Below are 15041 nucleotides of genomic sequence, written 5' to 3' on the forward strand. Positions count from 1 at the left end.
GAGGTAGTAGAAAGAGTGAGGGATGAACTGAGAGGGAGGAAGAGAGGAAGAGGTGAGGGAGTGTGTGGGGAGTAAGGAGAGGTAGTAGAGAGGGAGGGATGAACTGAGAGGGAGGAAGAGGTGAGGGAGTGTGTGGGGAGTAAGGAGAGGTAGTAGAGAGAGTGAGGGATGAACTGAGAGGGAGGAAGAGAGGAAGAGGTGGGGGAGTGTGTGGGGAGTAAGGAGAGGTAGTAGAGAGGGAGGGATGAACTGAGAGGGAGGAAGAGGTGAGGGAGTGTGTGGGGAGTAAGGAGAGGTAGTAGAGAGAGTGAGGGATGAACTGAGAGGGAGGAAGAGAGGAAGAGGTGAGGGAGTGTGTGGGGAGTAAGGAGAGGTAGTAGAGAGTGAGAGATGAACTGAGAGGGAGGAAGAGCTGAAGGAGTGTGTGGGGGGTAAGGAGAGGTAGTAGAGAGAGTGAGGGATGAACTGAGAGGCAGGAAGAGGTGAGGGAGTGTGTGGGGAGTAAGAGGAGGTAGTAGAGAGCGTGAGGGATGAACTGAGAGGGAGGAAGAGAGGAAGAGGTGAGGGAGTGTGTGGGGAGTAAGGAGAGGTAGTAGAGAGAGTGAGGGATGAACTGAGAGGGAGGAAGAGGTGAGGGAGTGTGTGGGGAGTAAGGAGAGGTAGTAGAGAGCGTGAGGGATGAACTGAGAGGGAGGAAGTGAGGGTGTGTGTGGGGAGTAAGGAGAGGTAGTAGAGAGAGTGAGGGATGAACTGAGAGGGAGGAAGAGGTGAGGGAGTGTGTGGGGAGTAAGGAGAGGTAGTAGAGAGTGTGAGGGATGAACTGAGAGGGAGGAAGAGAGGAAGAGGTGAGGGAGTGTGTGGGGAGTAAGGAGAGGTAGTAGAGAGAGTGAGGGATGAACTGAGAGGGAGGAAGAGGTGAGGGAGTGTGTGGGGAGTAAGGAGAGGTAGTAGAGAGTGTCAGGGATGAACTGAGAGGGAGGAAGAGAGGAAGAGGTGAGGGAGTGTGTGGGGAGTAAGGAGAGGTAGTAGAGAGAGTGAGGGATAAACTGAGAGGTAGGAAGAGGTGAGGGAGTGTGTGGGGAGTAAGGAGAGGTAGTAGAGAGTGAGAGATTAACTGAGAGGGAGGAAGAGAGGAAGAGGTGAGGGAGTGTGTGGGGAGTAAGGAGAGGTAGTAGAGAGAGTGAGAGATGAACTGAGAGGTAGGAAGAGAGGAAGAGGTGAGGGAGTGTGTGGGGAGTAAGGAGAGGTAGTAGAGAGAGTGTGGGATGAACTGAGAGGTAGGAAGAGAGGAAGAGGTGTGGGGAGTAAGGAGAGGTAGTAGAGAGAGTGTGGGATGAACTGAGAGGTAAGAAGAGAGGAAGAGGTGAGGGAGTGTGTGGGGAGTAAGGAGAGGTAGTAGAGAGGGAGGGATGAACTGAGAGGGAGGAAGAGGTGAGGGAGTGTGTGGGGAGTAAGGAGAGGTAGTAGAAAGAGTGAGGGATGAACTGAGAGGGAGGAAGAGAGGAAGAGGTGAGGGAGTGTGTGGGGAGTAAGGAGAGGTAGTAGAGAGGGAGGGATGAACTGAGAGGGAGGAAGAGGTGAGGGAGTGTGTGGGGAGTAAGGAGAGGTAGTAGAGAGAGTGAGGGATGAACTGAGAGGGAGGAAGAGAGGAAGAGGTGGGGGAGTGTGTGGGGAGTAAGGAGAGGTAGTAGAGAGGGAGGGATGAACTGAGAGGGAGGAAGAGGTGAGGGAGTGTGTGGGGAGTAAGGAGAGGTAGTAGAGAGAGTGAGGGATGAACTGAGAGGGAGGAAGAGAGGAAGAGGTGAGGGAGTGTGTGGGGAGTAAGGAGAGGTAGTAGAGAGTGAGAGATGAACTGAGAGGGAGGAAGAGCTGAAGGAGTGTGTGGGGGGTAAGGAGAGGTAGTAGAGAGAGTGAGGGATGAACTGAGAGGCAGGAAGAGGTGAGGGAGTGTGTGGGGAGTAAGAGGAGGTAGTAGAGAGCGTGAGGGATGAACTGAGAGGGAGGAAGAGAGGAAGAGGTGAGGGAGTGTGTGGGGAGTAAGGAGAGGTAGTAGAGAGAGTGAGGGATGAACTGAGAGGGAGGAAGAGGTGAGGGAGTGTGTGGGGAGTAAGGAGAGGTAGTAGAGAGCGTGAGGGATGAACTGAGAGGGAGGAAGTGAGGGTGTGTGTGGGGAGTAAGGAGAGGTAGTAGAGAGAGTGAGGGATGAACTGAGAGGGAGGAAGAGGTGAGGGAGTGTGTGGGGAGTAAGAGGAGGTAGTAGAGAGCGTGAGGGATGAACTGAGAGGGAGGAAGAGAGGAAGAGGTGAGGGAGTGTGTGGGGAGTAAGGAGAGGTAGTAGAGAGAGTGAGGGATGAACTGAGAGGGAGGAAGAGGTGAGGGAGTGTGTGGGGAGTAAGGAGAGGTAGTAGAGAGCGTGAGGGATGAACTGAGAGGGAGGAAGTGAGGGTGTGTGTGGGGAGTAAGGAGAGGTAGTAGAGAGAGTGAGGGATGAACTGAGAGGGAGGAAGAGGTGAGGGAGTGTGTGGGGAGTAAGGAGAGGTAGTAGAGAGAGTGAGGGATAAAGGAGGTGGTTACAGAGACAAACTAATAGGCATAGAGAAACATAGAGGGGGGGGGGGCAGAGAGAGAGCATAGAGGCCTGCATAGTAATTTTTCTCTCCCGCTCTGAAACACACACACACTCACACTCACACACACACTCAGTGATGGAGTGCTCTAATGGAGGGGTAGTGAGTGGGTGTTGAAGGGGTGAATATGAAGGCTGTGTGTGTAATCTGATATAGCTCATTCTCTCTGTTCACTCAAGTCCTGCAGAGATTAATGTCCACTTTCTCTTTCACCCCATCACTTCTTTCCCTGTCACCCCCCCTTTACTTCCCTGGCTTGCTTTCTCTTTCACGTCCTCTTTTCATCTCTCTCCCTTTCTCTCTCTCTCTCTCTCTCTCTCTCTCTCTCTCTCTTTCTCTCTCTTTCTCTCCACCCTCTCTCTTTCTCTCTCTCTCTCTCTCTCTCTTTCTCTCCACCCTCTCTCTCTCTCTCTCTCTCTCTCTCTCTCTCTCTCTCTCTCCTCTTTCTCTTTCTCTTTCTCTCTCTCTCTCCCCCTCTCTCCCTTTCTCTCTCTCTCTCTCTCTCTTTCTCTCCACCCTCTCTCTTTCTCTCCACCCTCTCTCTCTCTCTCTCCCTTTCTCTCTCTCTCGCTCTCTCTCTCTTTCTCTCCACCCTCTCTCTTTCTCTCCACCCTCTCTCTCTCTCTCTCTTTCTCTCCACCTTCTCTTTTTCTCTCCACCCTCTCTCTCTTTCTCCCCCACCCTCTCAGAACTGGCCTCATGTAGATGAGGTGCTGGAGGAGTGGACTCAGAAGGTGGCGGAGGAACATAAGAGTCACTGGTAGGCTTCCTGTTCATAACACCACCCTACAGTCTACCAAGCCCTACTATAAACTACACTGCTCCTACAGGCTTCCTGTTCATAACACCACCCTACAGTCTACCAAGCCCTCTACTATAAACTACACTGCTCCTACAGGCTTCCTGTTCATAACACCACCCTACAGTCTACCAAGCCCTACTATAAACTACACTGCTCCTACAGGCTTCCTGTTCATAACACTATCATAAAGACTACAAAGCCCTACACTCTTTGAAAAAGGGTTCCACAAGGGTTCTTTGTCCATCACCATAGGATATATAACTATTTTTGGTTCCAGGTTGAACCCTTTTTGGTTTTAGGAAGAACCCTTTTGGGTTCCATGTAGAATTCTGAGGAAGGGATTCTACATGGAATCAAAAGGGTTCTACCTAAAACCAAAAAGGGTTCTCCTATGGGGACAGTCGAAAAACTCTTTTAGGTTCTCTTTTAGGTTCTTTTTCTAAGAGTGTACTATACACTACACTGCCCATGTGTCCACTGCTTACCCCCTTTTCTCCCCAATTTCATGGTATCCAATTGTTAGTAGTTACTATCTTGTCTCATCGCTACAACTCCCGTACGGGCTCGGAGGAGACGAAGGTCAAAAGCCATGCGTCCTCCGAAACACAACCCAACCAAGCCGCACTGCTACTTAACACAGCTCGCATCCAACCCAGAAGCCAGCCACACCAATGTGTCGGAGGAAACACAGTGCACCTGGCGACCTGGTTAGCGTGCACTGCACCCGGCCTGCCACAGGAGTCGCTAGTGCTCGATGAGACAAAGATATCCCTACCGGCCAAACCCTCCCTAACCCAGATGGCGCTAGGGCAATTGTGCGTTGCCCCATGGACATCCCGGTCGCGGCCGGCTGCGACAGAGCCTGGGCTTGAACATGTACACAATGTGATGCAGTGCCCTAGACCACTGCGCCACGCGGGAGGCCCTCCACTGCTTATTCTAAGTATTTGTATAGAATACCTGTATGTATATTAGTATAATGATTGTATGTCATATACATTGAAATTGTATATCATTAGAATGATATAAGCAGTATCAATGTCTCATGTTACTTGGTCCAAGCATGTGTTCGGCCCTTAAAATATTTTTATTTGGTTCCAGTGTTTCAGTGCAATGCAGTGTTTCAGTACCTTCAGAAAGTATTCACACCCCTTGACTTTGTCCACATTTTGTTGTGTTACAGCCTGAATTTAAAATGTATTACATATAGATTTTGTGTCGCTGGCCTACACACAATAACCCATAATGTCAAAGTGGAATTATGTTTTCAGACATTTTTACTAATTCATTAAAAAGGAAAAGCTGAAATGTCTTGAGTCAATAAGTATTCAACCCCTTTGTTATGCCAAGCCTAAATAATTAACAAGTCACATAAAAAGTTGCATGGACTCACTCTGTGTTCAAAAATAGTGTTTACATTTTTTTGAATGACTTCCTCATCTCTATACCCCACACATACAATTATCTGTAAGGTCCCTCAGTCAAGCAGTGAATTTCAGACACAGATTCAAGATCAAAGTCCAGGGAGGTTTTCCAATGCCTTGCAAAGAAAGGGCACCTATTTGTAGATGGGGGGGGGGGGAAACAGACATTAAATATCCCTTAGAGCATGGTGAAGTTATTAATTACACTTTGGATGGTTTATCAATACACCCAGTCACTACAAAGATGCAGGTGTCCTTCTTAACTCAGTTGCCGGAGAGGAAGGAAACCACTCAGGGATTTCACCATGGGGCCAAAGGTGACTTTAAAACAGTTACAGTTTAATGGCTGAAGTTATGAGAAAACTGAGGATGGACCAACAACATTGTTGTTACTCCACGATACTAACCTCAATGACAGAGTGAAAAGAAGGAAACCTGTACAGAATTTTAAAAACAAGGCAATAAGGCAATAAACTGCCAAAAATGTGTCAAAGAAATGTACCTCATGTCCTGAATACAAAGCGTTATGTATGGGGAAAATCCAACACATCCCTGAGTACTACTCTTCATATTTTCCAGCATGGTGGTGGCTGCATCATATTATGGGTATGCTTGTCATTGGCACGGGAGTTTTTGAGGATAAAAAATAAATGGAATAGAGCTAAGCACAGGCAAAATCCTAGAGGAAAACCTGGTTCAGTCTTCTTTCCAACAGACACTGGAAGACAAATTCACCTTTCAGCAGGACAATAAACTAAAACACAAGGCCATATATACACTGGAGTTGCTTACCAAGACGACATTGAATGTTCCTGAGTGGTCTAGTTACAGTGTTGATTTAAATTGGCTTGATAATCTACTACTTGAAAATGGCTGTCTAGCAATGATCAACAACCAACTTGACAGAACTTGAAGAATTTTATAAAGAATAATGGACAAATATTGTACAATCCTGGTGTGCAAAGCTCTTAAATACGTACCCTGAAAGGCTCACAGCTGTAATTGCTGCCAAAGGTGATTCCAACTTGTATTGACTCAGGATTGTAAATACTTATGTAAATGCGATATGTCTGTATTTAATTTTCAATAGATGGGGTATTGTGTGTATATGGGTAACGAAAAAATTTGCAATTTAATCAATTTTGAATTCAGGCAGTAACACAACAAAATGTGGAATATGTCATGGGTATGAATACTTCCTGAAGGCGCTGTATAAGTATTCCATGTGTGTGTGTGTGTGTGTGTGTGTGTGTGTGTGTGTGCGTGCGTGCGTGAGTGCGTGTGATATTTTTATGATATGTGTGTGTGTATAAGGGGTGATATTGGGACTAAATAGAGCCTAACGTAGCTACTGATACATCTCACCCAGTCATCTAATGTGTCACTTAGTGCCTAAAAAGACATCTTGAGTTGACATGGACTGTCAATGGAGACACGTTGACACGTTCATACACCTTGTTGAACGCGTAAACGTGGCAGTGCACGTGTGACAGCTAGAATGGCCTCTGCCTTGTGTTTTTCATGTCACTGTTATCAGGGCTAAATCATAATACATGGTAGGAACAGACAGACAGATTAGACAGACAGACAGACAGACAACTTCGGGATTATATATTTTTGTTGCCCCATCTTTCTATTCTTGTCATTATATTCCAGGCTATAAAATCACCCAGCTACACAGGCATTTAAAGTGCTGGATAAAAGGCCTATAGCCTATGCACTGTGGTAGTTTCATTAAAAAGGCCTTTGTGTTTAGCTCTGTTAGGCTATATGTTGCTTGAGATGGTTTGTTTTGTTATAGCGAACATGGTTTTGATATAACATGGAAATAAAGGATATTGTTTCATTAAACAAGAGCCGTCGTGTTTTTAGCCAGCCCTGTCGTTTAAACGACATGAACTGTTTTATCGAGATAGAAAAAAAAACATTGAATATGTTTTTATTACATGTTCATCTCAATTACACCAAGCGGTTTAAATAAAGGTGAAATATCTGTTTAAATAAAAGTAATCACAAAAACGAAGCTTAAATGGCATTATATGAATGGTCTCTGTGTACGGCAACATGCGCTTTCATTATTATTGCTTTCAATTAAATATCTTTTACTTTAGTGGGAAACTAACTAATTGTTTGTGGGCACAGTTCGTTACACGCGCACTGATAACGTTTTACATGTTTGAATGGGCTAATAAGCAGCTATTCTCATGTTCATTCAACAGTAGTCTAACCTGAAAATTGCAAAGAAAGTTGCATTTAGGCCTACGTTTACTTTCAAATGAAGTCCATTTGTCTGTCTTTATATCACTGATTGGTTCAATCAAATCATTCTGGATTGTGTTGGATGTATCCAAAAACATATACAATCACTCTAAGAATGTAGCCGCCGTTAGCTCAGCTGACACCGGAGGCCTGTCTCTTTCCTAAACAATATTACATTTCTCTGATGTGCTCACCAGAGATGGGGTAAATTATAAACAATTCTAGCTATTAGGTCACTAACCAATTTTTTAGTTTTCTGTCATTGCAACCTATAATTTAGACTGGTTTATATTTGTGTGTGTGTGCGTGCATGTTTTTGTGTGTGGGTGTGTGATATTTATGATGTGTGTGTGTGTTTCAGTCGAATGCAGCTTGCAGAAGCAGAGTTGCTCTATATCAAGGAGGTAGAGAAGCTGGATGGCTTTGGACAGGAGAGCTTTGCTGCTAAGGTGTGTCTACATGCATGCACACACACACACACACACACACACACACACACACACACACACACACACACACACACACCACTACATGATTTCCCATACTTTAATACATAAGTATGTCTTTCACAGGACACCTACACCAATGACATCTTCATTGGTGTGTCCTTCATCGGAGTCTTCGTCAAACACAGGAATGGCAGGTCCATCATGCACCACAGGTGGGTCTTCCTCTCACCCCTCAACACCTTTTGCTATTGGTTGGGATTGCCTTGCTAAAGGAAATGAAGTAACATTAACCTCTACTAAACTGTATGCATATGTGTCTCTGTGTGGGTGTGTGTGTTTATTTGTGGGTGTGCGTGCCTGTGTATCTGTGCACATGCATTGTGTGTGTGTGTGTGTGATACAGATGGAAAGACATTGGTAACATAGCGCACAACAAGTCGGCCATCACAGTAGAGATAACCAGTAAAGATGACACCATCATGTTTCACACGGTGAGTGTCATATCTAACAACGGAACACACAAAGGCCGTCTCACGGGACACGGATAAACATACACACACACACACACTCGGATACGATGTGGGGTAAGGAGGTTTCCCTTTTGGAAAATATTTGCCATTTGTATCACATTATACAATCAAAATCATTTTTGAATGTGCCAGTCATAACACTCAATGTTGTGTGTAACCCTCCAATAAAGAAGCTGAGATGTTGACGTTGTGTGTTGTGGCGTGTTGACATTGTGTGTTGTGGCGTGTTGACATTGTGTACATGTGTTGTGGCGTGTTGACATTGTGTACATGTGTTGTGTGTTGACATTGTGTACATGTGTTGTGTGTTGACATTGTGTACATGTGTTGTGGCATGTTGACATTGTGTACATGTGTTGTGTGTTGACATTGTGTACATGTGTTGTGTGTTGACATTGTGTACGTGTGTTGTGTGTTGACATTGTGTACATGTGTTGTGTGTTGACATTGTGTACGTGTGTTGTGTGTTGACATTGTGTACGTGTGTTGTGTGTTGACATTGTGTACGTGTGTTGTGTGTTGACATTGTGTACGTGTGTTGACATTGTGTACACGTGTTGTGTGTTGACATTGTGTACTTGTGTACGTGTGTTGACATTGTGTACGTGTGTTGTGTGTTGACATTGTGTACGCGTGTTGTGTGTTGACATTGTGTACGTGTGTTGACATTGTGTACGTGTGTTGTGTGTTGACATTGTGTACATGTGTTGTGTGTTGACATTGTGTACATGTGTTGTGTGTTGACATTGTGTACATGTGTTGTGTGTTGACATTGTGTACGTGTGTTGACATTGTGTACGCGTGTTGTGTGTTGACATTGTGTACGTGTGTTGACATTGTGTACATGTGTTGTGTGTTGACATTGTGTACATGTGTTGACATTGTGTACATGTGTTGTGTGTTGACATTGTGTACATGTGTTGTGTGTTGACATTGTGTACGTGTGTTGTGTGTTGACATTGTGTACATGTGTTGTGTGTTGACATTGTGTACGTGTGTTGTGTGTTGACATTGTGTACGTGTGTTGTGTGTTGACATTGTGTACGTGTGTTGTGTGTTGACATTGTGTACGTGTGTTGACATTGTGTACACGTGTTGTGTGTTGACATTGTGTACTTGTGTACGTGTGTTGACATTGTGTACGTGTGTTGTGTGTTGACATTGTGTACGCGTGTTGTGTGTTGACATTGTGTACGTGTGTTGACATTGTGTACGTGTGTTGTGTGTTGACATTGTGTACATGTGTTGTGTGTTGACATTGTGTACATGTGTTGTGTGTTGACATTGTGTACGTGTGTTGACATTGTGTACGCGTGTTGTGTGTTGACATTGTGTACGTGTGTTGACATTGTGTACATGTGTTGTGTGTTGACATTGTGTACATGTGTTGACATTGTGTAGATGTGTTGTGTGTTGACATTGTGTACATGTGTTGTGTGTTGACATTGTGTACGTGTGTTGTGTGTTGACATTGTGTACATGTGTTGTGTGTTGACATTGTGTACGTGTGTTGTGTGTTGACATTGTGTACGTGTGTTGTGTGTTGACATTGTGTACGTGTGTTGTGTGTTGACATTGTGTACGTGTGTTGACATTGTGTACACGTGTTGTGTGTTGACATTGTGTACTTGTGTACGTGTGTTGACATTGTGTACGTGTGTTGTGTGTTGACATTGTGTACGCGTGTTGTGTGTTGACATTGTGTACGTGTGTTGACATTGTGTACGTGTGTTGTGTGTTGACATTGTGTACATGTGTTGTGTGTTGACATTGTGTACATGTGTTGTGTGTTGACATTGTGTACGTGTGTTGACATTGTGTACGCGTGTTGTGTGTTGACATTGTGTACGTGTGTTGACATTGTGTACATGTGTTGTGTGTTGACATTGTGTACATGTGTTGACATTGTGTACGCGTGTTGTGTGTTGACATTGTGTACATGTGTTGTGTGTTGACATTGTGTACATGTGTACGTGTGTTGACATTGTGTACGCGTGTTGACATTGTGTACGCGTGTTGACATTGTGTACGCGTGTTGTGTGTTGACATTGTGTACATGTGTTGTGTGTTGACATTGTGTACATGTGTACGTGTGTACGTGTGTTGACATTGTGTACGCGTGTTGTGTGTTGACATTGTGTACATGTGTTGACATTGTGTACATGTGTACGTGTGTTGACATTGTGTACGCGTGTTGACATTGTGTACGCGTGTTGACATTGTGTACGCGTGTTGTGTGTTGACATTGTGTACATGTGTTGTGTGTTGACATTGTGTACATGTGTACGTGTGTTGACATTGTGTACATGTGTTGTATGTTGACATTGTGTACGCGTGTTGTGTGTTGACATTATGTACGTGTGTTGACATTGTGTACTTGTGTACGTGTGTTGACATTGTGTACTTGTGTACGTGTGTTGACATTGTGTACGCGTGTTGTGTGTTGACATTGTGTACGCGTGTTGTGTGTTGACATTGTGTACGCGTGTTGTGTGTTGACATTGTGTACGTGTGTTGACATTGTGTACGCGTGTTGTGTGTTGACATTATGTACGCGTGTTGTGTGTTGACATTATGTACGTGTGTTATGTGTGTTGACATTGTGTACGCATGTTGTGTGTTGACATTGTGTTACGTATGTTGACATTGTGTTACGTGTGTTGACATTGTGTACGTGTGTTGACATTGTGTACGTGTGTTGTGTGTTGACATTCTGTACATGTGTTGTGTGTTGACATTGTGTTACGTGTGTTGACATTGTGTTACGTGTGTTGACATTGTGTACATGTGTTGTGTGTTGACATTGTGTACGTGTGTTGTGTGTTGACATTGTGTATGTGTGTTGTGTGTTGACATTGTGTACGTGTGTTGTGTGTTGACATTGTGTACGTGTGTTGACATTGTGTACGCGTGTTGTGTGTTGACATTCTGTACATGTGTTGTGTGTTGACATTGTGTACGTGTGTTGACATTGTGTACATGTGTTGTGTGTTGACATTGTGTACGCGTGTTGTGTGTTGACATTGTGTACGTGTGTTGACATTGTGTACGCGTGTTGTGTGTTGACATTGTGTATGCGTGTTGTGTGTTGACATTCTGTACATGTGTTGTGTGTTGACATTGTGTTACGTGTGTTGACATTGTGTACATGTGTTGTGTGTTGACATTGTGTATGTGTGTTGACATTGTGTACGTGTGTTGTGTGTTGACATTGTGTACGTGTGTTGTGTGTTGACATTGTGTACATGTGTTGACATTGTGTACGTGTGTTGTGTGTTGACATTGTGTACGTGTGTTGACATTGTGTACATGTGTTGTGTGTTGACATTGTGTACGCGTGTTGTGTGTTGACATTGTGTACTTGTGTACGTGTGTTGACATTGTGTACGTGTGTTGTGTGTTGACATTGTGTACACGTGTTGTGTGTTGACATTGTGTACTTGTGTACGTGTGTTGACATTGTGTACGTGTGTTGACATTGTGTACGTGTGTTGACATTGTGTACGTGTTACGTGTGTTGACATTGTGTACATGTGTTGTGTGTTGACATTGTGTACATGTGTTGACATTGTGTACATGTGTTGTGTGTTGACATTGTGTACATGTGTTGTGTGTTGACATTGTGTACGCGTGTTGTGTGTTGACATTGTGTACGCGTGTTGTGTGTTGACATTATGTACGTGTGTTACGTGTGTTGACATTGTGTACGCGTGTTGTGTGTTGACATTGTGTTACGTGTGTTGACATTGTGTTACGTGTGTTGACATTGTGTACGTGTGTTGACATTGTGTACGTGTGTTGACATTGTGTACGCGTGTTGTGTGTTGACATTGTGTACTTGTGTTGTGTGTTGACATTGTGTACATGTGTTGTGTGTTGACATTGTGTTACGTGTGTTGACATTGTGTACATGTGTTGTGTGTTGGCATTGTGTACATGTGTTGTGTGTTGACATTGTGTTACGTGTGTTGACATTGTGTTACGTGTGTTGATACTGTGTACGTGTGTTGTGTGTTGACATTATGTACGTGTGTTGACATTGTACATGTGTTGTGTGTTGACATTGTGTACATGTGTACGTGTGTTGACATTGTGTACATGTGTACGTGTGTTGACATTGTGTTACGTGTGTTGACATTGTGTTACGTGTGTTGACATTGTGTACGTGTGTTGTGTGTTGACATTATGTACGTGTGTTGACATTGTGTACATGTGTTGTGTGTTGACATTGGGTTACGTGTGTTGACATTGTGTTATGTGTGTTGACATTGTGTACATGTGTTGTGTGTTGACATTGTGTACATGTGTTGTGTGTTGACATTGTGTACTTGTGTTGTGTGTTGACATCGTGTACATGTGTTCTGTGTTGACATTGTGTACGCGTGTTGTGTGTTGATATTGTGTACATGTGTTGTGTGTTGACATTGTGTACGTGTGTTGACATTGTGTACGCGTGTTGTGTGTTGACATTGTGTTACGTGTGTTGACATTGTGTACATGTGTTGTGTGTTGACATTGTGTTACGTGTGTTGACATTGTGTATGCGTGTTGTGTGTTGACATTGTGTTACGTGTGTTGACATTGTGTACATGTGTTGTGTGTTGACATTGTGTACATGTGTTGTGTGTTGACATTGTGTTACGTGTGTTGACATTGTGTACGCGTGTTGTGTGTTGACATTGTGTACATGTGTTGTGTGTTGACATTGTGTTACGTGTGTTGACATTGTGTACATGTGTTGTGTGTTGACATTGTGTTACGTGTGTTGACATTGTGTACGTGTGTTGACATTGTGTACATGTGTTGTGTGTTGACATTGTGTTACGTGTGTTGACATTGTGTACGCGTGTTGTGTGTTGACATTGTGTACGTGTGTTGACATTGTGTACATGTGTTGTGTGTTGACATTATGTATGTGTGTTGTGTGTTGACATTGTGTACATGTGTTGTGTGTTGACATTGTGTACGCGTGTTCTGTGTTGACATTGTGTACATGTGTTGTGTGTTGACATTGTGTACATGTGTTGTGTGTTGACATTGTGTACGTGTGTTGACATTGTGTACATGTGTTGTGTGTTGACATTGTGTTACGTGTGTTGACATTTTGTACGCGTGTTGTGTGTTGACATTGTGTACGTGTGTTGACATTGTGTACATGTGTTGTGTGTTGACATTATGTATGTGTGTTGACATTGTGTACATGTGTTGTGTGTTGACATTGTGTACGCGTGTTGACATTGTGTACGCGTGTTGTGTGTTGACATTGTGTACATGTGTTGTGTGTTGACATTGTGTACTTGTGTTGTGTGTTGACATTGTGTACATGCGTTGTGTGTTGACATTGTGTACGCGTGTTGTGTGTTGATATTGTGGACATGTGTTGTGTGTTGACATTGTGTACTTGTGTTGTGTGTTGATATTGTGTACATGTGTTGTGTGTTGACATTGTGTACATGTGTTGTGTGTCCACAGGATGACATAGAGCTGTCCAAGTACATCGCTCGGCTCTTCACGGCCAGACACAAGTTCTACAAACAGAACAAGATCTGTGCAGAGTGAGTCTTAACATTAAGTTATACTGTCATGTTTCCACAGTGGCGAATGTGCATAAAGATGGCAGAATTCAGATATGACGTCATTGTTTTAGCACTATCCACTGAGTTTTATAACTATGGTTCAATGTGCCAATAAATCAGCATTATCTACTTTTTCTCTGTCTCTCTTTCTCTCTCTCTCTCTCTCTCTCTCTCTCTCTCTCTCTCTCTCTCTCTCTCTCTCTCTCTCTCTCTCTCTGTCTCTCTCCCCTTAGACCCGCCCACTCCCCTGCACCTATCAGGAGGCGCCCCACCTGGACCCACCGCCTCTCTCTGGTACTGTCAATCACTCAGTCATGTCTCGTTTGTTTGGCTCCTCTTGCATGTTAGATATATTAATTAGAAATGCAACAGAAGTTCCTTGCCATCTTTGCTTGCCACTGGTTGAGCTCTGAAGAGTAGCTTGTGTATTATAGGGTTAAAGTTTGAATTCAGACGGTAGGATGATTTAAAGCCCCTCTCTATCAGCCCTAACCCAGGCGGTGGTGGTGGTGGGTGGTTAGGGCGTTGTTTGAGTGTTGTGTGGCCGTTGTGTGGGCGTTGTTGGGGCGTTGCGTTTCCGATGTGACTGACAATAGAGTCAGTGATTTCCCTCTCTCCCTCCCTGCTGGTGGGACAATGAGGAGGCTATATGTGGCACAATGGTGGTACAGTCCAAATCAGACTCTCTGGAGGACCACAGTCCACTGTGGGAGACCCCTTAGATCACAGGTTTGAATTAACTTCTCTCTCTCTCTCTCTCTCTCTCTCTCTCTCTCTCTCTCTCTCTCGCTCTCTCTCTCTCTGTCTCTCTGTCTCTTTCTCTCCATCTCTCTCTTTCTCTCCATCTCTCTCTGTCTCTCTCTCTCTCTCTGTCTCTCTCTCCATCTCTCTGTCTCTCTCTCTCTCTCTCTCTCTCTCTCTCTGTCTCTCTCTCTCTCTCTCTCTCTCTCTCTCTCTCTCTCCCTCTCTCTCTCGCTCTCTCTAGCCACGGCCACAGTCCTGTATCCTCCAGCCAATGCACTCCCAGTATGCAGAGCATTACCAGGACACACAGAGCTCTCAAGGTACTGGACAAAAACACATTTCCATGACTTTTACATTTTCATGTAGGTTAGAGTTCAACATGGTGCTCATGTATGACGTATATCTCCTTTATACTGAATAACATTCACTTATATCATCAGTTACAATCACTGCTCCATCTCTCCATATGGTGTGTAACCTGAAGTGGTCTTGATATGATTTAACTCATTCAAGTGTTTTCTCCTTCCACACTTTGTAGATGTATCCATCTACACAGGAAGTCCTTGTATGGTCATCAAAGTAAACCGTTAAATCAAGCTAACTATGCATTTCCCAGCAGTAGTATGAGTC

General features: G+C 44.1%; 1 protein-coding gene across 2 annotated transcripts in view; it reads left to right on the plus strand.

Annotated features, from left to right (window-relative positions):
• The window catches only part of LOC109866332 (protein tyrosine phosphatase non-receptor type 14), a 91356-nt gene that overhangs the window by 64247 nt on the left and 12068 nt on the right, over nucleotides 1-15041 (plus strand). For both annotated transcript variants that reach the window (XM_031800178.1, XM_031800179.1), the window contains exons 6-12: nucleotides 3317-3387; nucleotides 7474-7561; nucleotides 7685-7773; nucleotides 7965-8052; nucleotides 13564-13646; nucleotides 13901-13961; nucleotides 14653-14731. In XM_031800178.1, the coding sequence (XP_031656038.1) occupies nucleotides 3317-3387; nucleotides 7474-7561; nucleotides 7685-7773; nucleotides 7965-8052; nucleotides 13564-13646; nucleotides 13901-13961; nucleotides 14653-14731 (559 nt within the window). The remainder of the gene's footprint in view (nucleotides 1-3316; nucleotides 3388-7473; nucleotides 7562-7684; nucleotides 7774-7964; nucleotides 8053-13563; nucleotides 13647-13900; nucleotides 13962-14652; nucleotides 14732-15041) is intronic.

This window comes from Oncorhynchus kisutch, linkage group LG21 (genome assembly GCF_002021735.2).
Source record: "Oncorhynchus kisutch isolate 150728-3 linkage group LG21, Okis_V2, whole genome shotgun sequence".
NCBI classification, from domain to species: domain Eukaryota; kingdom Metazoa; phylum Chordata; class Actinopteri; order Salmoniformes; family Salmonidae; genus Oncorhynchus; species Oncorhynchus kisutch.